A 24,556-nucleotide genomic window follows, 5' to 3' on the forward strand; every position below is an offset into this window, starting at 1 on the left:
AAATATTCCTCCAAATGTTTACTTTATGCAACACATGCCTATCGATGTATTATTATTTACCATGTTTTGAAGTGTAATATGATATTGCCAGGATGACTCTGTACTCTCAAGTTAATAAAATTGTTAGTAAAAAAAAAAATGTAATAGTGGAGAAGCTGATCTAAATGCTCCTGGAATTGAACAGAGATAAACAGATGGCAAAAATGACAATTACCGGAAATTTTAACCTGAACCTTTTTCAAGACACTCATGCAGGAGGCAATGAGTAGTTATGGGTGCTGCCTGCATAGACACCATGACAACCTTGGGAAAAGATTACTAAAGGCTTGTGAAGCAGCTGATCTGGTAATACTTAATGGACGCCTCCCGGGGTACATTCGAACCTGCCTGTACAAAGGCACTCCTTCAAAATGATCTCCTACCTTGATTACACGATGGTGAGCACTAGTCTGTATGGTGCACTAGTTGATTTTAAAATTGAGCACAGACTGGAGAGTGACCATCACCTGCAAAACTTTGGACAGTGCAGGTTGAAGCTCAATCTGCCTCAAATGGAACCCAGATAATATTGAAGGCTTGGCAAGCGAGGCGGAGGGAATCCTGAAGGAAATATTATCCAGAAGGGAGGACCCAATAAAGTGATAAAGAGCCTCTCAGAGACCCTAGCAGTAAGATACCTGGCCAACAATCAGGAGAAGATTAAAACCATCTCTCAAAAAAGTTTAATCAACCAGCCAAAACCAGTTCGTCTTAACAGGTGAAGGATTAACAAAGTGCTCTGTCAAATGATGTGCTCACCACAGGACTCAGTATTACTAGAGTGCCTATGAAGGGAGCATAAGAGACTACAAAAGGCAATATGGCTGCTAAAGAAATAGATCAGAAGCATTGTGGGCAAAGCTACTTTACTTCTCCAAACGGAACGATCATGGAAGCATCTGGAAACTACTCAACGAGCTTGATAAGGGCCCCCGGGCAGCAAACAATGCTAATATAAGCAAGGAAGAACTGATTAAATACCTACAAACACATTATAAGGCAAGTAAAGATGATCATTCTGTCCCCAGACCAGGTCTGATCCCACATGAAAAAGAACACAGCACAAGCCCACACAAGCTGGTGACCCTGAAAACAAACAGCAATGGTGCCACTCTAGACTACTCAACGAACCCTTAGATCATTAAATGGGGTCCTTGGTAAAAAATAATTGAGAACTCACGCTCCAACTGTGTACATGGTCCTAATCGCATACCTACTCCAATCCTAAAGCACAATGCTACCACCTGGGCTGGTTTCCTGAGTTCGATGTTCAAGCAAATACTGCTGACGGAAAGCATTCCAGAAAGCTGGAGGCTCAGTGATCCACCCAAACTTCAAAGGCAGGGTAGCCACATCCCTAAGCAACTACAGGTTAATATCTTTGTTCGATGTCGACCTCCATTTTTTCTCAGCACTGCTACTGCAAAATCTACAGGAGTGGGCAAAATAGGCAAAACGGCTGGCAATGAACCTAACGTGGTTCACTAAAAAGCAAGGACACACCACCAACTTAATGGCTGTGGGGCTCATAATAAAAAGAGTGTGTGACACCCGGACACTGCTATTTATGTGTTTCGTGGACTTAAAAGCGGTCTTTGACTGCATCCCTCAAGGTCTCCTCTGGGAAAAACTATTACCCAGGGAAATTACACAAAAATGTTTAAGAGCCATCCAGCTGTAATACACAAAACCTGGGTAAAGATCAAGGTGGGAACAGACACCAATTGTCCAGAAAGATTAACACCTCCATTGGCTTGAAACCGGAATGTGTATTGGGACCGCTGTTGTTCAATCTTTTTGTATGGGATCTCTCATCCTCCCTGGCAGAAGTGGTGTTGCATGCACCAAGCCTCGGGTCTCAACAGCTGAGTAACAACATCCTGTAATCAGACGATCTGCTATTGTTAAGCAATACTCGTATGGGCCTTCAGAGGCTGATCAACAGGCGTGTTGAGTACTCAGTAAATAACCAGTTGGAACTCAACCTCCAAAAACACTAAAGTTATACCGCTGAAACGAAGAATAGCAAAAAATGGGAAATGACGATGAACGCATCCAACATAGACGAAGTTACAACATACATGTACCTAGGGTTGAAATTGGACTCGCAAAATTCCTTTGCTGCACAACAAAGGCTATCATTGCAAAAACTGAGCCCCTAAACTTTGTCTTCTCAAACCTGAGGAAAAGTCTGTGGGGCCAATCTAAAGGCACTGATAACAATGATCAAATCAAAACTGATTCCAACGTTATCATATGGAGGCGAAATAATGCTGGGGGAAGAAGCGGACCTGTTGGAGAAGCTTGCAATACAACCGTATAAATGAGCGTTTCAGAGTCCAAAGTCAGCCTCCCCCACCCAAGTAAGATTGGAATTTGCCTTGGTAAAACAATCGGTTTCCAGGCAAGGGGCCTTCATGAAGTGCTGTCATCGACTGGGGAGTGCCCAGGGGGATCACTGGCTAAACTTGTTGTGCAGAGATAAACCTGACAAGGGGGAAAGGTAAGTTTACCAAATAACTACAGGAAAGTATACCGAATCTTGGCATCCTAGACTTATGGAAACTGAATAAGAGTGACTATACGTGGCCGGCTCCAGATGGTTCGACACCCACTGCTCTAAAGCAGCTAGGAGGCTTAGGGAAGTTCTGGCATTTAAACCAAGAGTGTAAGCCGATGTTATAGCTTGCCGTAGGGAATATAAGTTGGCCCTCACAGTACAAAAGGGTACATTGATGGAGGAAGCATGGAGGGAGTTGCTGGATCCTGGCACTCTCAGAAGCAGTTCGAAGGTTTGGAGTGTGATCAACAAACCACTGTTTGATCAGGACGGGGGGGCTCGATTGTCACATAGCTGAGGAAGAGTGAGAATCATATTTTGAACTCATGTTTGACTGCCTGCCTGAGCACAAGCAAGGAACTCCTCATGGTATTCAGGAGGCAGCTCTAACATTTGAGAGGGGTGAGATTCAGGAAGGCATAATAGGTCTAACTGCTGGAAAAGCACACGGTCCTGACGGGATCCCCCCAGATCTTTTAAGGCAGACCCCTCCTTTTGGGCACAGATATTGGAGTCCGTTTTTAATGCAGCGGCTCAGTACTGATGTCCTCCGTCCTGGGCAACCTCTACAATAGTCCCTGTTTTTAAAAAAGGTGATAGAGGCAGCCCTAACTGTTAAAGACCCATTTCACTTATAGAGTCAGTGGTAAAAGTGGTGGGTAGGGTCCTCCTTCAAAGAGTATCATCCTGGGCAGAGGATAAGAGGATACTGTCGGAAGCTCAGTATGGGTTTCGACAGGGATGGTCTACAGTTGCCCAATGTTTTAACCTTTACCTAATACGGAGTAAATACACCATCGCTCGCCCTGGGACTATTCACCTTGCCTTCATGGACTTGTCATCAGATTCTGATTGTGTCAATAGGAATAAGCTTTGGCAGTCCATGAGGGCAATGGGCGTGGAGACCAGTATTGTACATTTTTTGGAGGACTTACATAAGTCAACCAAAGCCAATGTTAGGTTCTCACAAGACCTGCGTGTTACGAGGGATTTTAACATAAATAAGGGAGTCCGGCAAGGCTGTACACTGGCTCCTTTTTTATTTTAATTTTATATTAATGAATTGGATAACGTTTTACATGCATCTGGGGCTGACAGTCCAAGGGTAGGAAGGCGAGGGATCCCCGTCATGTTACATGAGGATAACGCGGTCCTCATATCCAGGACCAAAAGGGGTTTACAATTACTGCTAACCGCCTTCGCAGGATTTATGTCTGACAGGCATCTGGCAATTAATAATGCCAAATCCTACGTTATGCAAGTGGGGAAGCCGGCAAAGAAGAATTTTCAAATTAGAGTGGGAGACTCAAAAATTCCCCACACAAATGTGTTCTCATATTTAGGGGTCCTCTTCAACAACAAGCTTAATTGGGGCCCACTAGTATGGAAAAAAAGGGGATGTTGTCAGGGCGAATGCAGCAGTCTTCAATTTTGCTTCCAAATTAGGGAAGAAACCCACCGGAGCTATGCTTCAAGTGTACCAGGCTAAAAGCCTGGCCATAGCTTCATATGGCAGCAAAATTTGGGGATACAATGTGGGAGAATCCCTCTAAATAGAGGAAAACGATTTCCTGAAACGGCTTTTGTGTGTTCCACGAGGTACATCCAATCTAGCGGTTCACGAGGAATTGGGGGTCCCGTATGTAAATGATGCATTTTCCCTACGTCCACTGATTTTTTGGTTAAAGTGTTGGCTGAACCCAGACCTCCCGCTGACTAACTTGATTATAAAAGATTGCATGTTACTTGACAACTCAGCTCGTATTCCGTGGCTGAGGTATGGCAAGGAAAAGCTTGATAGGTTAGGGCGGGGGTTTTATTCTCTAACCCGGAAAACATTACTAAGAGAGATGTGGAGGAAATTAAAACCGCCTTCTTGACAGGTAGAAACCTGGATAGAGAAGCAAAGGAGGTACAGAAACCAAGGGTGCGGGCATACATAATGCTCAAAACAAGCCCGTGAGCTGAGCCTTATCTTATGGGGTCATTGTCCACGCACGAAAAATTCCTTTTAACCAGGTTTCGATTGAACCTATTTTACCTCCTGCTTGCCAGACCTAAATGTTTTACTACAGGTACAGTGGCAGCTCCCTGCGGCTGCGACAGAAAGTCTCCTCAGGACATGCTGCATTTTATGTTTTTATGTCAACTGTATGAATTCCCTTGCAAAAGCTACCCTGTTCCTCTTTTAAAAAGATTGAACTTCAGGCAGATTCGACTTGCATTGGTGTAACTCCAATTATTGAAAGAGGACTGTATATTTTTTATTGTGGGTTTTTTAAAAGCAACTGTCAACTGTAGACATTATATGGACCAGTAATGAGTGTCTCCCAGGTTTTTTAATTATTTATTCACGTGTTTTTGCTGTTCTGGATATCTTTTTAACAATGCACTGTCACTTATATTGTATTTTTGTTGCGTAACTTTTATGGTTTACACTTTTAAACCGAATAAAGTTTATTGAATTGACTATACTTTAAAGAAATGTGTGAACAAATGCATTCAGCAGAAAAGCAGCTGGGAAGAAAAAGCGACACTGACAAAACGATTGCATAGGTGGTTCGTAATAAACTCATATAACATAAGCAAGGATCAGTCCTGTTTCGAGGCAGCACTCTCATTGACAATTAAGAGGGAACTGATAAAGATGTGACTTGGACCCCTTCCAACACTCGATTTTGTCCCAAAGTGGGAAGAAGAAGGCCCAAACGCAAGATGCATTGTGCCTCTTGTGTCATCAGGCAAAATGTACATGTACTGGGTGTGTGCCCTAATCTGCTAGTACACCGGCGGTCATTACTGTATAAGGAGTTCTTAGCTTTAGATGCTCGAACCTGCTGGATTGCGGCCGAAGAGGCTTTAAATCCACAGAATGCTATGCTGAACATTCAACTAGTGCAGTTTTTTGCAATTTTGACAAACAGATTACAATCCTAACATGAATGTTGTCCATGGGTTAGAAAGTGTTTTATAGAACACTTTTAATTCATGAGGGGTTGCTAGGGATAGAAAAAGAGAATTATTGATCCCTACCCTGGAGTCGCTATCAATCACCAATTAAACGATCGGTCAGGTAACAATCATGAGGCATGGCCTCATTTCTGCTTACCACTGGATGCTCTGATTCCACAGTAAATGCTACCTTTACACAGCTGCATCAATATTTGCACCACGCAACCAAGCCGACGAGGCTGAAATGAGTGTGGTACAAGTTTGCCTTTTTGCACAGTCCTGTCAATGCTTCTGCCAAACACTTTGACAATGCTTTTTTGCACAGCTGCACTATGTATGCTGTACAACTGCTCCAAGCTCATAGCACTAGGCCCTTTTGATAAAGCATTGTGCAGATAAACTTTCACACGGCAGGTGGGAGGAAGCTTTTTAATAGGTTCAAACTGCCTAAGCCTCATTGCACAATTGTGTTAATGCACCCTTTAAGCATCCTGATAATGCCTTTTTGCTCAGTAGTGTTGATGTTTGCATTAAACATTTTGACAATGTTTTGTGAGCTCACCCTTGGCAGAGGACGCAAGATGAGGTAACATCTCAAAAATATTTACTCCGTTTTTGCCCCCTTGCACATTAAGCCTTGGATATTTGCATGTTCTCCAGCCAGTACGATTCTTTGTGATCACATACTTATTTCCGTATTTTATAATGTACTTTCTGTGATTTCCCTGGCCCCACTTACACAATATAGGAAGGCCAATGGTTTTAAATTAGTCAAAATCTCCACATTTTTAAACTGTTGTTTGAACAATGAGACAAATTGATTGCTAGCTTATTTGTCTGTGTATGGCATGTATTTAGGTCTGGCTCTATGCGCTTGTGATGGGCACATTGGTGCTTAAAAGGCCTGAAGTACAGAATTATTGATTTTATATGCATTATATTGGTTTTACATGTGTGGTTTTTATCAACCAATAAATTAAATGTCTGATTGATAGGTTGATTTGGTAAGGGACGCTTGCAACTTAAGATCATTGAAATCCCTCTTGATGGACATAGACCCTCTAATGAGGAATGATGCAGATTAGGAGACAAGAAAACATTCTGGCAGCAGAAAGAGATCTGTTTCTATTTTATTGCCCCTCCCACCCCACGTCAGCAGTCCATAAATTATTTTTTACTATTATTAGAGTCCGGAGCTAGAATGCACCTAGGAGCTCTCAAATAATGTGTGGCAACTAGAACATGATGTATTGACGCTGTAAAGTTTTTAGATAAGGTTCTTTAAAGTACCAATTACCCTGTTTCATACATAGAAATTCTGTGAGGAATGTGAAATATTATCCTTACAGAAGAGTATTTCCTCCAAACTTAGACTTCCACGCAGAAAATGTGCATGGGTGGTGATCTTGTCACTTTACACTTTTCCTTGTGAAACACATTGTCATAGATTTCTAAATGTTTGTGTGTGTGTTAAGAAGCTTCCAAAGCAGGCTGCATGTGTTCATGCCCTTTAGGAAAGAATATAAGACAGAGAAGCTCCACAGGTTTGGTTGCAGGGTTGGAGAAGCACCCCATGTGTTTGCGTCCATACTAGAGTACACAGGTTATAGGCCAAGAAGCTATCCAAGCCCCGCACCACCACCAACCCCAGGCCTGGCTATGTGGTTGAAAAGCATTTCCCAGGACTGACAGTAGGGTTGGGAAGCTACCCATACCCACGCTTTGTTGCAGTGTTAGACCACATCAGGGTCAGATGTGATTTATAAGCTTTCCCAGAACTGTGACGACTATAGATCATATCCGGGCCTGATGAGCTTTAACATCGCAGCAAAGTGTACAAAAAAGTGATGGGTGGAATGCTTGAATTAATCTCAGCTACTGGTAATTACTTGGGCCGCATCCCAATCCACTGTTACTTTGCACACAGTGTCACCTCAGTTTAGACCTAGCTATATACAAAACTGTCGAACCTGCTCAAATTGGAACAGTCCAGCCCGAACTGCTGAGCAGGTCCTCCCTCAACCGGAACACAATCAACCAAGGACCGGTTTCGCCCTATTTATTTATGGGCTCATCAGTTAGGTACAGCTTTATTCCAAACTGAGGTGGCATAGTAGGCAAAAAAAGATACTTTGGGATGCGGCCCAAGCAATTACCAGAAATTAATTCAAGAATTTCATCCATCACCTTATTGTTTTTGCATTTAAAACCGTGGCAAGGTATATTCCAGCTACGCACTCAGAAACGTATTATATACTTTTTTACTTTGTCTTATCACATGCACATTGTTAATGTTTTTCTCTATGAGGCTACTCTACTGTAAGGCTATCTACCTGAACTGTCATTAAAAGTTCACTAAAAAATTAAAAATGGTTCAAAAGGTGGCAGCCATGCCAATTTTAAATCCAAAAAGGAAGGATTCCATCTCTGTCTTTGTGAACATTACATTTCTATATTGGCATTGAGCTAAACAAAAAAAATGTGTTTAAGGCCCTCTTCTTCACACACAAACCCTTATATGACTCAAAACAGAACCTCATTATCTAAGAGATTTATGCACTATTCCCTAGGTGCAGAATACGATACGAGGGGGCTACCCTGGTCAAGGAACCTAAGCATTGCTGCTCATATGTTGGGGACCAGCATTCAACTTTAAAAACACAATCTGCCATACTGCAATCCTCAAATATAGGAGAATGCTTTAACCGTGGTTTTCACGAAAGTTAATTTAGTGACGCTGTTGGACAGATTTTCATGCCCTGGCCCGTTAATATTTTCATTCATATGAGACTGTTCCTATAGAGCATGGTATAGTCACTTGAACGCTTCTCACATTACAAGTTCCAATTAAAAAACTCCCATACTTCAGGTGTGTGTCGCACATCCAGTGCAGGGTTTTTCTTTGCATTTGTAACCTTGCAACTATAAAAGAGGTAAGCAAACAAGACTACAAGTACAAGAAGGCACAGAAAAAATACTGCATAAGCTTCTCACACATGACATAATAAAACTTGACTGCTATACCCAGCCGTGGTACCAGGGTTGGGTAGTTTACAAAACTGCAGAGGGTCAGGAAGCAAACTAGGCCTGGTTAGGTATGTTAGGAAGCTCCCAGAGCCAAAAGGTATGTGTGTGTGAAGCAGCCAATGCCAGCCTGCAGAGTAATGAAGCTCTTTAGATCTATACCTTAAGAAACTCCCAAACCTAGCTGCAGAATTCGTCAGTTTCGGATGGCCGAGAGGTTAGGAAACTCTTCAAATGTGGTATGGGCCTTAACCCATTACCCAGGTCAAACAGGATTACTTTAGAAGCCATCCCGGAGTCATTGGATGATCATCTAACTACCTTAGAAGTCATTTACACGTCATCAGACATCATCAAACTCTTGAAGTCATCAGCCAGCTGCAGAAGCTCAGCCTGATGATTTGAGGATGACTATATAATTATTCGTGATGATTCAAGGATGGCTTGAAAAGGAGTACCTGATGACTTTAGTAGGTGTCATTATTCGTGATGATTTAAGGATGACTTGAAAATTAGTATCTGCTGACTTCAGAAGGTGTCATTATTCCTGATGATCTGAGGATGACTTTTTAAATGACTCTCCGATAACTTTACAAGATGACATTGTTCCTGATGACTTTGGGTGATTTGAAAATAAGCATCTGAATATTTCAAAGGTACTATTGTGTTTTCAATAAGATGTTTTTGCGTCTGGTGATTTTAACAGGAATTGCTTGTCTATTTAAAGAGCACGTCCACCACTTTGGTTTCAGTTTTCCAGAAAAATGCTAACTGTTGGATAATTGCACAATGAATTGCAGATAAACGTCTGACCTCCTGCAGCTGGGAGCCCCAAAATCCAAACACACCCTGAACCCCCAAATTAACCCTTGCACCCCAAAACCCAAACACACCCTGAACCCCAATATTAACCCTTGCAGCCCAAAACCCAAACACACCCTAAACCTTAAAATTAACCCTGGCACCCCAAAACCCAAACACGCCCTGAACCCCCAAATTAACCCTTGCACCCCAAAACCCAAACACACCCTGAACCCCAATATTAACCCTTGCACCCCAAAACCCAAACTTACCCTAAACCCTAAAATTAACCCTGGCACCCCAAAACCCAAACACACCCTGAACCCCCAAATTAACCCTTGCACCCCAAAACCCAAACACACCCTAAACCCTAAAATTAACCCTGACACCCCATAACCCAAACATACCCTGAACCCTAAAATTAACCCTGGCACCCCAAAACCCAAACACACCCTGAACCCCCAAATTAACTCTTCCACCCCAAACACACACTAAACCCTAAAATTAACCCTGGCACCCTAAAACCCAAACACTCCCTGAACCCCCAATTAACCCTTGCACCCCAAAACCCAAAAACACCTTGAACCCCCAAATTAACCCTTGCACCCCAACCCCAAACACACCCTAAACCCTAAAACTAACCCTGGCACCCCAAAACCCAAACACACCCTGAACCCCCAAATTAAACCTTGCACCCCAAAACTCAAACGCACCCTGAACCCCAATATTAACACTTGCACCCCAAAACCCAAACACACCCTAAACCCTAAAATTAACCCTGGCACCCCAAAACCCAAACACACCCTGAACTCCCAAATTAACCCTTGCACCCCAAAACCCAAACACATCCTGTTCCCCAATATAAAATTAACCTTGGCACCCCAAAACCCAAACACACCCTGAACCCCCAAATTAACTCTTGCACCCCAAACACACACTAAAGCCTAAAATTAACCCTGGCACCCCAAAGCCCAAACTCACCCTGAAATCCCAAATTAACCCTTGCACCCCAAAACCCAAACACACCCTGAACCCCCAAATTAACCCTTGCACCCCAAACCTAAACACACCCTAAACCCTCAAATTAAACCTGGCACCCCAAAACCCAAACACACCCTGAACCCCCAAATTAACCCTTTCACCCCAAAACTCAAACACACCCTGAACCCCAATATTAACCCTTGCACCCCAAAACCCAAACACACCCTAAACCCTAAAATTAACCCTGGCACCCCAAAACCCAAACACACCCTGAACCCCCAAATTAACCCTTGCACCCCAAAACCCAAACACACCCTGATCCCCAATATAAAATTAAACCTGGCACCACAAAACCCAAACACACCCTGAACCCCCAAATTAACCCTTGCACCTCAAACCCAAACACACCCTAAACCCTAAAATTAACCCTGGCACCCCAAAACCCAAACACACCCTGAACCCCCAAAATAACCCTTTCACCCCAAACACATCCTAAACCCTAAAATTAATCCTGGCACCCCAAAACCCACACACCCTCAACCCCCAAATTAAACCTTGCACACCAAACCCAAACACACCCTAAACCCTAATATTAACCCTTGTACCCTAAAACCCAAACACACCCTAAACCTTAAAACCAACCCTGGCACCCCAAAACCCAAACACACCCTGAACCCCCAAATTAACCCTTGCACCCCAAAACCCAAAACACCCTGAACCCCCAAATTAACCCTTGCACACCAAACACACCCTAAACCCCAATATTAACCCGTCTACCCTAAAACCCAAACACACCCTAAACCCTAAAATTAACCCTCGCATCCCAAACCCAAACATGCTCTAAACCCTTAAATTACACCTGGCCCCCCAGAACACAAACCCACCCTCAACCCTAAAATGACCATGTACGCCCTAAAATTCAAAAGCCCTACAAACCCCCAAACTGATTATGAATGCGGAATGCCGGGAGGCGCTGCTGTGATTGCAAATGATACTTTCTGTACCCCCAGGCTGCACATCCTTCATAGAGTATTTCCATAAACACATAGTTTAGTGGAATCCGATTGTTAGACTCAATAAACAACTGCGGACAGACCTGCTCATGGCCCGAGGAATAGGTCTTGCAAAGGAAAACAAGCTTTGTCGTCATGGTGACTGCCGAATTCACTCCATCACAAAACTAAAATACATTTTTAAAAAGCACAGCTGTCTCGAACACAATGCCAAAATCACCTACTGTAAACCATCAGTCTGCCGGCTGGCTGGGACTCGAACCGCAGGTCCTGAATGGAGAGCACCTTTGCATATACCTGAAGCCGGAGGATTCCTCTTGCAAAAGCCTACGCACATCCGGGAGCGCCGGAAGTAACGTCATTGCTCTGCGGCCAGAACGAAGACCGCCGTGAGTGCAATGGCCATGAAAGGGTCAGATGGATTGGAATCGGTCTTTTTATTTTTCCAACTCCACTTCCTTCATCGATTCCAGCGTATACCCAGGTAAATGCTGCAGCTGCTACCAGGGGGTAGATGTTAGTCCATCAGGGCAAGCTCCACGCTACATCTGCTCGCACCCATCTTGGGTCAGAGCCCACATTCATAGCGCTGCCTTTCTTAAAAAAAAGAGCAGCATCGATCTCGATCCTCCGCTCGCGGTCCCAGCTGCTCAAATTCCGTCCCATACCAGCTTCCTCATTTTTCGGAAAGCACGAGTTTTCATTAAGGGGCCAAATTCAGACGCAGCTCCCTGAATGTGTGTGCTTCGTACGTGTTATAATGAATGCCTGCGTTGCAATGTGTGTGCATTATGTGTGTTTGATGTTTGTCTGTATCAGCCTGCCTGCTTGTTTAATATGCACCTTTTGTGTTTGAGCATGTGTATTTTTGTGTATGTGTGACGTAGCGCGTGCCTGTGTAAGTTGTGGAAAAATGCAAAAAGCCTAAAAAAATTGTTTTACAGCAAGTTCTTCGCCGTAAGGAAAAATACATTACTGCCCGTGTATTGTAGGTCTCATGTTGGTTCCAAGTGCACCTGCATGTAATTCTCGACCAAATGGAAGTTTTCGATCCACTGAAAAGTTGTCAATCAAAGAAGGCTAAACACATTTATTTATGTGAATACTGTATATTGCTGAGCATTACTTGGGTCCTTGCAACTTGTAGTGAGCTTTCATTACTAAATGAATGTGTGCTCTATTGTTGAATCCTGGTCACGTTCCCCAAGCTGTGTAGTGTGCAGAGCAGCACATCTTCTAAAACACTGGCAGTTTTCATGGATGCGTTTCAAAGCATAAGGATAAATGCTTCAAATAACTTAGCCGTTGTAATGCTGGTTCCTTATTTGGTTTGCTATTTGTGTAATTGAAAGGGCTGGTTGCCTGTGGCGATTGAGGTTTACGCCCTATATAGGAAACCTAGTCCGATGCATTCCAACATCTTGCAATATCTACTTTCGCAAAACTGGCTATCATTCTGGTTTCGTTCCATGTGCATGCAATGTATTTAACTCGTTTGTATATATTATTGAGACAGGGCCTATTACGTATTCCCCTTTTGCGCTAATTTACCTTGACCGCTAAGATCTCTGTAAAAATGAAGCCGGTCTTGTTACATCTGCCACTATCGATCCCAGCCATATATTATCCAGTTACAACCTGATCTACTGCTAAAGTATTGAGGCAGAGGGATCGAGCCCTGAGATAAATCACATTAATATTTCCTATTAATTCCAGCCGATTGGGTTTCAATCATGGCCAAGCGACACTCTGCCCCAGGAGCCTACGTGTCCTGGTGGCGGTGTTTACACAGCGGCTGGTACGCGGTAAATCCATCTACCTGCCTTAATGAAGGATTATGTATCACCTCGAGCTGGGGTCTCGACCGGAGCTGCGCAGGCAACATTTCCAACAAAGCAACCTGGCCCAATGCTTCTCTCGCTCCTGCTCTCTCTCGCGCTCTCTCTCTCCTTATTTATTTATTTTTTATTTTGACAGTTTTGTATAGCGCGAACAAGACCTTGCGGTTATTGGAGTGCTTTACAGGCACATAAAGGTGATTGACAAATACATAAGAATATAAAGAATTAAGCAAATGCATTCCTGCTAAAAAGTTAGCAAATAGTACATATCCACAAGTGTATATATAAGAAAGTTCAGGTGAATCTAGATAAGAGGATCGCTTTCACTTCTTTTTTTGAAGAGAGCAGCAGACGGATTCAGTCTTGTTTCTGTGGGTAAGGCGTTCCAAATTCTGGGAGCCATTCCTGAGAATGTACGATTATACGTTTTTTTCTTCGAGAAACGTTGTGGTTTAAGAAGAAGATTGCCAGAACTCCTAGTTCTGCTACCACCCGATAGTAGTAGTTTCTCCGCAAGGTATCTCTGTGTTTTTTGGTGCAATGCCTTATGAGTAATACAGACGATTTTCAAATGGATTCTGGCCCCAAAAGGTAACCAGTTGAGGGCACGAAGGTCGGGGGAAATGTGGTCTCTCTTTCTCTCTCTCTCTTTCTCTCTCTTTCTCTTTCTCTCCCCATTGATTGAGATCTTATAAGAGGTTTCCCCATGCCCTCTTCTCGTTTGAACTGCGGGTACTGCATGTGTCAACGAGTTATGGGATCCCTTTATGTTAAATTTCATCTCTTGTGAACAACAAAGAGGGACCTAAAAAGGACGTTATTTCAAGGGGTCCAGTGTACCTGTCCTAAGAACCTGAAACAAAGTGATGTACAAAGTTCCCCAAATGATAGAGTAGCTTAGTAGTCTCTCTCTCTCTGAATAGGTGTGAGATCCAATAATCAGGGAACCTAAGGGATCCTTTGTCGGAACTTAGGATGCCCCTTTAAACCCTGGAGAGGGTCCCCACAGCCGGCTGTTCTGCGTGATTCACCACGCCGAAGTGTGGGGGTAGGTGCCTAGATGCAAGGGCCTCGCGCTTACTGGGTATTTACTTAGAAGCAGAGGTCCCACAAGAACAGTCTGTGGGGACCTTCTCCAGGGTTTAAAGGGGCTGATCTCCACACAGGAACCCCCGCCTGTCTTGGTTCCTGACCCTTCAGGTGGTATATTACATACATTGCAGCCCATGTTGGGCACTCTATGAGTTTATGAGCATTTATTAGGTCCTGAAGAATTGCCTATATGGCATGAAACATGTTGACCGACCACAGGTGAGGGTTGAACGAGACCAAACTATATTATCTTTGAGTCCCGGTACCCCTCCCTTCACCATTTTAACAAGGCAGTTAGCCACATGAATAAAGTGTCTTAGTGGACTAAACTAACCTTTTTTTTTAATGCACTTGTTCACGCTCACTACTTCACCTCCTTAGGCCCCTCACACACACTCAACAAACGGCAAGGAACAAAAGAACTCCACAAAAGTGTAGCATCTAGTGCTACCCGTCAGGCATTGCAGCGCCGGCCTGACGTTGGAGCAGGAAGCCGATGATGAGTCAAGACAACCATCATGCGGGATGGAAATATTCATCCAGCTAATTAGTTGTGTGAGGCATCCTAAGTTCCGACAAGGGATCCCTTAGGTTCCCTGATTATTGGATCTCACACCTATTCAGAGAGAGAGAGACTACTTGTTAGACCTGTCTGGCTTTTTGACGTAGTCCCTCCTCATTATTATTTATTTTGTCCCCTTTTTGCCCCTCATACCCTTAATAATTTTTGTCTACTGACTTTTTGAAGGTGTTGGCCAGGGGAATAGGTGTTCTTTCTCCCCCTCATAATCTTTTACCTCAGGCCCAGAGGCCTGTTCTGACAGGAAAGTTGGCACCACCTAAAATGGTGGCCACCAACTGCCCTAACTGTCACACACAGAACTTGGCCATAGCCTAGCATAGGGTATTCCAGAACCTTCTGGTCCATTCTGGACCACTGAGAGGGCAGCCTATATAAGGCGGAATGCTGGACAGCCATTTTGTCTGTCAGTGAGGAGCAGCTAGAGTGAAGGTTGAGGTCTGGCAGGGGTAGGATCCTGAAGGGTGGTTTCCTCTACAAGAGTAGCCCTCTGTCTAGGTTTCTTTCCCTCCCATTTCCTGTTGTCCTAGCCAAGCTAGCCCATCCTGCTGATCCTGGGCGGATAGGTGAAGGGGTTTATTCTGATGGTTTTGGAAGCTAAGAAGAACCCTGCCCTGGGAGCTGAATTAAGAGTTCCCCTGAGCCCTAGTCTGTCCAGTAAGGAGGAATAGGGGGTTAGCGCTAAGAAAGTAGATTCTGGCTTTATCCTGAAGGAGCCCCCCTTCCTCCTCGTTTTAGTGAAGAAAGGAAATATCTTCTCTGAACAACTGTAGTATTTCCTCACCATTGACTGGTCCTGTGGTGTGTGGTAAGCCCCTCTGCCTGTGGGGTGGAAAGCGTGAAGTGATCTGGGAGTGGGACCTCTGAAACACCACTGAGCCTGAGAAGCCTAGCGAGGCTTCCCTTTGAGAGCGGGACCCCGGGGGCGCCATCCGCGCTTTAGTCGCGGTGTCTGAAGTGTCCCCAGTTGAAGGGAGAGTGTGAGCGCCTTCGCGCATGCCCCGTCAGTTGCGGATGTCCCCGGAAGGAGGGGCAACGAGGTGAGCAGGCCCGGAGCAGTGTCCGTCTTTGGAGAGAGCCGGGAGAGGCGGAAACGACAGGAGCGCTACTGCGCATGCCCGCCGGAGGAGTGTCTCCCAAGCGCAGCGCTGAGGAGAGGCGCCGGAGGCTTCTGCAGCTGGCCGGGTAATCAGGTTGCTTCCTCCTGCTCGAGCGCCGCGCTGAGGAGCCGGCCTGAGCAGGGAGGGAGAGTTGAAGAGGCCCGGCAGAGGTGAGGGGGTTTTGTGTCTGCCCTGAGTAATTTTTAGCGCGAGAGCAGCGCGGAAGAGCAGGCTCGAGCCGAGGAGTCTGGTGAGGCGTGGGAGCCTCTTTAGCCTTGTTTCCCCAGCCCCTCACGCCGGATAATCCTTGTCCTCTGGCGCAGAACTATCTAAACATCAGCCACAAGTAAGGAGGTAGCTACGTGGGGGATTGTCTTCCACAGGTTTAATTGGTTGTGAATTGAGACTCTGACTCTGGGAGTACAGCGTCTATGAGGAGTCCCTGACAGGGTTTCATTTAAAGCTGACTTAAGTGGTGTTTAAACAATTCCTTCCTGAACAGGATTAGAAAGAGGACTGTAATGTTATCCCTGTAAAGGAAAATGTTGTTCTAATCTGTTTTGAGTGCTGATCTTGCCAAATATAAAGTAATACTGTGATAAGAAATGATATACAGTAAACAGAGTACAGTAGATGCCTAACTGAGCTAAAACAAGTGTCAGAGTTACCTACCAGTTTTGGTTAAGTGATCTATCTATTCTATAAATGCTGGTGGTTAATATGATTTAGAATTGAGAAGTATTCCTGCTATATTCCACACAAACTGAAGTGTAATTTAATTGTGAATCCTAAAAGTAAAAATACAAAGAAATTATTTTTATAAACCAGTACGTATTTTTACAACAATTTGGTGTAGTGTCCTTTTTAAGTGCTATTGCGTGGATTTACTTTTGGGTGGTCTGCAACCTTCACACTGTGCCTCTAGAATTGCTTGTCTTACCCCTAGGCCAGGCTACCCTAGGTGACCTGGCATCTCAGGTTCTAACACTACTCAGCTACACTATCATTTGGGGAACTTTGTACATCACTTTGTTTCAAATGTCATCTCTTACCAAACTTCCAAACACCTCTGGCAAAACACTTATAAAGTCCCAGAGGGGAGACCTATTGGCTATGCCAATGCTCTTGCTTTATGTATTTGCCACTGTAATGCCTTTTTTTCATTTATAAAGCCATTACATATTGCACAATTAACGTACAATACTACTAGCAAAGCTAATATCTTTAGCTTAATAAAAGGTGAAACCTATTGCATTTTTAACGCTTGTTCATTCATGTTGGGGGTGCCGGTGGGCAGAGGGTAGCAGGCATCTGACTCTCTATGCATCTGTGGGGATAGGTAACTTGATTTCCCGTCACAAACCCCAGTGTGAAAGTTCACTTATCAATAGTTCTTCTATTTCTCTCATAATGCCTCTACTTTGCTATTACTATTTGTCCTGAGCAGCAAGACCTAAGCATACACTCTGGCTCTCCAAAAATAAAGATGATTATTAGGTAATTTCCTCAATGGCCTTCAGTGCATGCCCAAACACTTCTTTGTAGTCCAAAATCAAGGCATATTAGATAGAAATTGCACCAGGTCAGTGTACTTTTTGGGGTGCTTTTCTCCAATTAAATCTGTTAATCAGTTTGATATGCTTTGTATTTTACATCTGAAACTTAAACCACACACAAACTAATTCCTAATTTTTATATCTAGCAGGACATAATCATGGTTTCATTCAACGTCCTGTTTTTCACTTGCGATCATTCTGTGTGTGTTCGAATAGATGGTGACTTCCTGCTTTTGGAAAATCCCGGGGAAGTTCTTTGTAAATGGCTGGTCGAAAATCTAGATGAAGCTGGTCGGCCAATCCACGAAGAGAGAGATTTTAAAGCTATGATTCTGTTCCAATCATCTGGTAAGCACAATAAGTAAAACTTTATAATAAGTTTGCAACTGCAGGATAACTGTACACATTACCAACCTGTTTCAGTAAAAACCTACATTTGTGATTAATTAATCTAATAATGGACAGTAAAAATGAACATGCATGTCCCCACATATGCCTTGGATTGCTCTCCAGAGACAAATGTAACACTTATGAAAAGGACTGAAACGTTTAGCTTGTGGCACTACTATAAGGCAGCCATTTTTGGATAAACTATTTTATTTAGGCAACTTTTTTCAGGAGGTTCAAGTTCAGACTTACAATGTGTACTGTCTATTAAGGAAAACCTACTTACTTGGTTATGGATAGATTGTATATTTGTCCTTTATTATCAATACCTCTTTATTTATATATTATGGCTAGAGCGGGAAGATATATTGCAAGTGGTCAATGTGTTTTTATCTGTTTTGAAGTTTATATGTAAATATATATTTTTTTCTCTTGCTTTTTTTTAGTGAAGAAACAGTGTCTAATGATTCAGGATATTTTTCAAGAGATAATTGCAAGCTATTCTGGCACAACAGAGGGTCTAAAACAGGTGTTACTTCTAAGGGCACTGGAGGAAAAGCAGATGTTAATGGACTGTGGCAATCGGGGAAGCGCTGGTAGACTTAAGAGGGGGTTACGCGAACTACAAGAGGAAGAAATTGCAGAGAAAATATGCAAGGACAAAAAAGCCAAGCAGAGTGGACTGGATTATATAAGAGTTGGTAACAAAGCTCATGCTGAAAGCACAACTTCTCAGCCTGGTGATGCAAGTTCGCGGATGAGTTTGCAGAAACTTGAAAACCTGGCCCTTTTAGCAGGGATGGCTCGTGTCCTTCATCAAAAATCAGTCCAAAACAGAAGAGTATCTAAAACTATAGTACATACAAAGCTCAAAAAGGAGAAACGGTAAGACGACCCGTCCACCACCCTTAAGTGCCTTATATCAGAGAGTGAACTGTGTCAAAAGGATAGTGAATTCCCAGTGTGGAAAAGAGGAACCCTCAGGCACCCACACATGGTAGGTAGCCGTGTTTCTTCATCAGGTTTCTGTAGTTAGTATGTGTAAGGGTATAATACAGGGATGTGGGATTTATTAAAATATCTACTTGTCCATGGGGCAGGTTGCTTCATAAATCTACTTGTCCTGTAATAAAATCCACTTGTCTCTTTGGTGCCATGTTGTGCGGAGACAAATTATGGCAGCAATCTCATTATATAAGAGCTCTTATATAGCCTATCTGATTATGCCAGGGCTCATACCATAGTAGTGTTTGAATACTAGCAATCCCTTTATGTTGCTACGTTTCCGCAGATCTACATACTGGAATGAAGGTAGTGGTAAACAATAGTTCCAGGGTTGGAATGTCCTTTTGAATTTGTGCAAACCTACTAACTTGAATGTTATAAGGGTTTTCAACAACTCTTCTCTAATCTTTTCCAATACTGAGAAATGTTGGAAATTTACTCCTGACAGTGGCAGATGTAAACCTTCTTCTAGAGTTAGGAAAAAAGTGGTTGGAGGGAAAAATAAACTTGCAAACACTCAGGTGTTCGCATGAGCAAATCTACACATGCATATTTCTCATGCTAAAATGCAGTTCACAAATATTTTCTAGGAGTACTATTTCTTGCCCTACTGCTGTAAATTCTTGTGAAATCACGAAAGCCATATAGCTGCCCTTAATGCAAGGACATATACCAAGGGTGCACTTTTAAGACTCTTTAATAATTGGGCCCTTAATTTGGCCTGCCGTTAACCATGACCTTTGGTGTTTATTAAAATTATCGCTCTGCATCGGCTGGCTTCACGGTGAATGACCGCATTCTGCTCTTTCACAGGGAGCATATAGGCACACAGGGTAGTTTTGTTCAGTGCCAGTAACTAATGTGACAGTGTGTGCTTTTTTTGAGACCAAAAACATTTTTGCTTTTGCCAATGTTTGTTATATTAGTGAGGGTCCGGCAGCTCTCACATCAATAAGGTTTTACAAAAACCATGCCAAAACAAGTAACGCATTGCCAAAACTAAAAAGCTGACTACCATTTCAGACCTACTGGCTTTGCCAATGCTTATTAATTTTTGTTTCCCAAAATCTTATTGAAACTGGTTACACTGATTTTCTAATATGAATATTGTGGGGAAATACTAGCATGCATCAACACATTTTATAAAATGATGCTGAAGAAGCGGTTACTGAAATTTTACAGTAGTTTAGCAAAAAAATGTTTCTCCTACTTTCATTTTTTAGGAACATTTTATATTGTAAGCAAAGAATCATTAATCTTTCTTTCAAGCTTCTGCAAATATTTGCATCTAATCAGAGAGCATTCTGGGAGCATTATGCCTATGTCCTGGGCGTCGGGCTATAGGAATTCCACATCCCTGATAATAAACCAAACAGGTGCAAATTAAAAAGGGTGTAGACCACTCCCTTGACCAACACTTTTAATAGAGGGGGGATTCGAACTCAATTAAAAACAGTGTGAATGTACGGACAACAAAGGGTTAAGTAAATTTGAACCCCCTGTCCTAAAAATCGGTCGACATGTTTCAGCTTTAGGGTCCTGTTCGACCCAGCATTCCTCAGGACCAGTGGTAAATTGTCTCCCAACGGGGCAGGACCAACCCTAAGTAGCCTACTCACATTGGAAGGAAGATAATCAGCTATACGTATGTGTTTTTACCTACTTGTAATCGCTGTACTGATAAAAATTCAGGTGCACAACCTCTGTTCTATGAGGGATATGGAATCTGAATCTGAAATGAGACCAAAAACAATACAAAATAAATCAAAATGTTTTAAAAAAAATATCTTCAATTCCAGATATATATTAGTTATGATTATGAACTACCCATCACACACCCAGTGACACAGAAAAAGATATGCATTCATTTAGATAAAAACATATACCCCTATCCATTATAAGGGCAAACTCAAACTTATGCTACTGACTAACATTCTTGTGGTAGTGCTCTCATTATTGCGTTACATATAATCTCGCGCAAAATCCGGGGGTCTTGTGTGTGCCCCGTATACAAAGATTATGGCTTATCTTTCTTTTCCAAAATCTGTATTATATAGAAAAATTAAAAAACAGTATTCCTTCGAAAAATTACTAGGGGGCCAGGTGTATTAAGCTTCCCTCTCAGTAATAATTTATTTATATCACGCTTTAGAATCAGGGAGACTCTGGTACATGCATTCAATATTTTAATTTAACTCACTCAGTATATTTTCCGACTGTTTCCTAAACACAGGTAAAGGCAAATTTTTGCCTCAGGATCTATTTGGAAAAACAGACCTAAAATCAATTTCTTTATCGGTATTGTCACAATGTAGATAATGTTGTTTCAACCTAAACATCGCAACTGCAGCTTATTATGAGTAATGTCTGACGAATTAAAATCGTGTTATTGTGGTTGGCTTACTCAGATGATCCTAAATGTAAGGCTTCATGAGTCCGTGGTGGGGGAATTCTTCACGTCCGCATCTATCAAAATTAGTATGAAATTAGAGTTTATTCCCATTGACCCGGTATGTATGATTCTCCTTATCAGTATCATTATTTATAAATTTAAGTCGTTTATTTCCGTGTCAAAACGAAAAACGCTCGTCCGTGCTTAAGATGCCCCATTAATTATTCAGACACATAGCCGTCCTTCTCAAAACACGGAACAGAGCTAACCACTTAAGTTTGCACACTGATATCGTCGCGTTTAGATAATATCTGGCGACTTGGTGATATCTTAATAATTGAGTTTTCGGAAGTCGCTCGCAAAATGCAAACAAAGATTTATGGTTAAAACTGTAATCATTTTGCACGCATTTACTTTTGTGCCGATTAGTGATTGGCGTTGCACGGTAAACGCTCCGTGTGAGTCAAAGGTCTAGAAAAATATGAAAAAACATTTTCCACTTACTCGCTAGCTGGCGACTCCCCGCATAGAACCTATTCCGGTCACTTCCACGGCTTGAAAACAACTCGAGCCGCGGAAGTGACATACTTTTAACCTCCCATGACCCAGCGTGGTGCCCACGTGATCAGATAGATCGCGTTGTTTACAAGAATATTTAAAGTCCCAGTACCACTATTTAGCAGGGAATCGACAATAGCGGTGTCTTTGGCCAGTTATTTTGGAGCATTATGACCCAGTGTTTTAAAAAGGGCAAATGATGCTTTAATATTTAAATTACTCCATGGATGGGCCCTTATATACATAAGATGGAATTCTGTATTTAGCAACCGAACTCCCTTAATAATTATGGGAAAAAGGGGGTGAAACTATCCTCAATAAAGGAAGTACTCAAATTGTGCAACAATACCAAATGAAATCCCTATATGTCTGCCTTTTGGGATATGAATGTAAATCTCATTACAAAATGCAAAACTTTAACCAAGGTTAAGTCATGCTTAATACTGTCAGTTCAATCCACAACTAAAAATGACGCATCAGACCGTGAAAATGAACTTGTCTTGGAGTCCCCGCTTAAATCCAAATATCAAGGACAAAAACATGCCTCCCTTTCACCACGTCATCCTAGAGTAATCAACACTCATTCTAACAATATAATGGGGCCATTCTGATGTAATCAATAGCCATTCTGAAGCTGTCATAGGATCATCCAGGAATAATCCGCACTCATCCAGAAATTGTCATGGGATCTTTCCAGAGTAATCCTTATAGGATCACCCTGTAATAATTGACAGTCATCCTTAAATTAGCTAGAACCCATCCTTGAGTAATTGTCACTCATCCTGAAGTTGTCAATTAGTATTCGTGGAGTTGTAAACGGTAATCACTCCCTGCCAGTAGAAGTAATCAGAAAACCATCCTACTGTAGTTTTTGTGATGAGTCTAGGTTTGTCATCACATTTATATTTTTCGCCCTACAGGCATACTTCAGGATGACTTCCCCAGATAATTGCAGTAATAGCCTGACTGTAATCATCAGATGATTCCAGGATGAACTTCCTTTTTGACATGGGTAATGTCCTTACAATCACCGTCGACCGACAAACAAACCTAAAACTCCTATAGGTTTCAAGGGAGCCTCTCTCCCAAAAATCTGACGCCATGACTGGTTGGGAGACGCGCTCTGGTTCCGAGAGGTCCTCGTCATGTCTGCACAGATTAAAGATGCTGAGGATGCTCGAGTAAAGCTCCCATCACAAACACGCCCCTCCCTCTTCTGTGAGCTCGAACCTGGGCAAACCGCACTGAAAACAGCGACGCTCCTCCCTAAAAGACCATTAAATAAGCACAGTGAACAGACCTTGCTCTGGTTACAGATTGCTGCGGCGCTCAACCCAGGGAGAAAGCGAGCAGCCCGGAGTCTGAAATCTGCTGCTCACAGCATCAAAATAGCGACACTCAGCCTGGAATCTGCGGACACAGACTGTAAACTAGGAGCCTGCGCTGACATCACAGAGGAGCTGGAATGCGGAGACCCTGTGGCCGCAGTGCGGCCATCCTGGAAGGGTCTGCGGATGAGCCACTAGGCTTCATCATGCGAACTGCGGGTGTCCCTGCAGATGTTATATTCAAAATATTTCAGAGATTCCGCGTTCAGTGCTTGTGTTTTCAAGCTTTCCACTGTCTGTTGCATTCTGGTACTTGCAGTTCTGCATACACCGTGGTTATGTGCGAAAGATACAAGTGCTAGATAACAATAAAACAAAACGGACTAGGGTTACATCTGACTTCTATACATTTACGGAGTATGGCTACTTCCGAGTCTTCTAAAGCACAAATGCAACATGTAAAACCGTGATCTGTAAACGTGAAGTCACTTAGTAGCGTAAAGGGGGCTGAAACATAAGGTGCGGCAGTGAACTTAACATTTTTTGTTAACTCTGCCCCCCAAATTAATTGGATATTAGACAAAAAATGCCCTCGTAAATTAGTTCTAGCTAGCATGTAGTCTGCTATTCTGAGGTAAAGATCATTTCGGTATTACTATTCTAATCCTTTTGTTTTTGCAAAGTACGTTCCTAAACTTCTGGGCACTCTTGGCTGCAATATACTACTTAATTACAGCATAGAATTCCAACATCCCTGTAATGTCTTGTTTTTTCTTCAACTGAGCATCCCTGTGGTTCTAGGCGTGTGAACGGGAGTCTACTTGTGTACATTAAATACACAAAGCGATTGGTTTGGGCCACAGTGCAAATTGGCTCTTCAGGTGGACAGGTCAGCTTAGGCGTGTCTCCGCTGCCTGTCCTTGGATTGCCCGTAAATTGACCCACCATGTTGGCATATTTCAGTGTGCAAATAAACCTGCAGCAATGTTTCTCCACTAACAATGTGTCTGGTGTGTTTATTTATTTGGGAAGATTGTTGTATGTATGGGGGGAATGTCTTTCCAATATTGGCACTAGGGTCCCAGTTCACCTAAGTCAGGCATCACTATTTGGAGTGAGATTGAAGGCAGAAAGGTTAACTCCACGCATGATTTTAATGGCTGCTTAGCACATAATCTATCTCCCAACCTAAAAACGGATTGCAAGAAAAAATAATGTTAGTAAAATACTTTTTTTGTATTCAACGTTTTATCGATGATCAAAAGCTAGTTTCGAAACAGGTCAGGGCTTATGGGAAAATGAGGACTCGACCTTCAGTTGTTCGTGTCTTCTAGTGTTATTCCGAAT

The 24,556-nt window shown here is 42.8% G+C and overlaps 2 protein-coding genes across 5 annotated transcripts in view; one reads left to right on the forward strand and one right to left on the reverse strand.

Annotated features, from left to right (window-relative positions):
- LOC147703629 (uncharacterized) overlaps positions 1-11,698 on the reverse strand; it is an 87,573-nt gene extending 75,875 nt beyond the window's left edge. Inside the window, exon 1 of the mRNA XM_086931968.1 lies at positions 11,595-11,698. The gene's annotated coding sequence lies outside the window, so the exon portion shown is untranslated. The remainder of the gene's footprint in view (positions 1-11,594) is intronic.
- A 31-nt stretch (positions 11,699-11,729) lies between these two features.
- On the forward strand, positions 11,730-24,208 carry LOC147703630 (uncharacterized). Of its 4 annotated transcripts, XR_015297590.1 has the most exons (4): positions 11,751-11,854; positions 17,686-17,887; positions 18,373-18,923; positions 22,802-24,208. XR_015297590.1 is itself a non-coding variant. In XM_086931969.1 (3 exons), the coding sequence occupies exons 1-3, from the start codon at positions 11,788-11,790 to the stop codon at positions 18,813-18,815; spliced, it is 642 nt and encodes a 213-aa protein (XP_086788095.1). In that variant the 5' UTR covers positions 11,730-11,787; the 3' UTR covers positions 18,816-24,208. The 4 variants fall into 4 exon arrangements, 3 of the variants coding, with proteins under 3 accessions (XP_086788095.1, XP_086788096.1, XP_086788097.1); XM_086931969.1 differs by having other exon boundaries at positions 11,730-11,854; positions 17,756-17,887; positions 18,373-24,208; XM_086931970.1 differs by having other exon boundaries at positions 11,737-11,854; positions 18,373-24,208.
- The last annotated feature ends 348 nt before the right edge of the window (positions 24,209-24,556 follow it).

This window comes from Lissotriton vulgaris, chromosome 7 (genome assembly GCF_964263255.1).
Source record: "Lissotriton vulgaris chromosome 7, aLisVul1.2, whole genome shotgun sequence".
Classification (NCBI taxonomy): domain Eukaryota; kingdom Metazoa; phylum Chordata; class Amphibia; order Caudata; family Salamandridae; genus Lissotriton; species Lissotriton vulgaris.

Excerpts from the sequence above, each read along its gene's own strand:
- LOC147703630 (XM_086931969.1), top strand. The coding sequence starts at position 11,788 with ATGGATTGGAATCGGTCTTTTTATTTTTCCAACTCCACTTCCTTCATC. Across the intron at positions 11,855-17,755 it reads CGATTCCAGCGTATACCCAG|ATGGTGACTTCCTGCTTTTG; the intron begins GTAAATGCTGCA and ends GTGTTCGAATAG. Across the intron at positions 17,888-18,372 it reads GATTCTGTTCCAATCATCTG|TGAAGAAACAGTGTCTAATG; the intron begins GTAAGCACAATA and ends GCTTTTTTTTAG.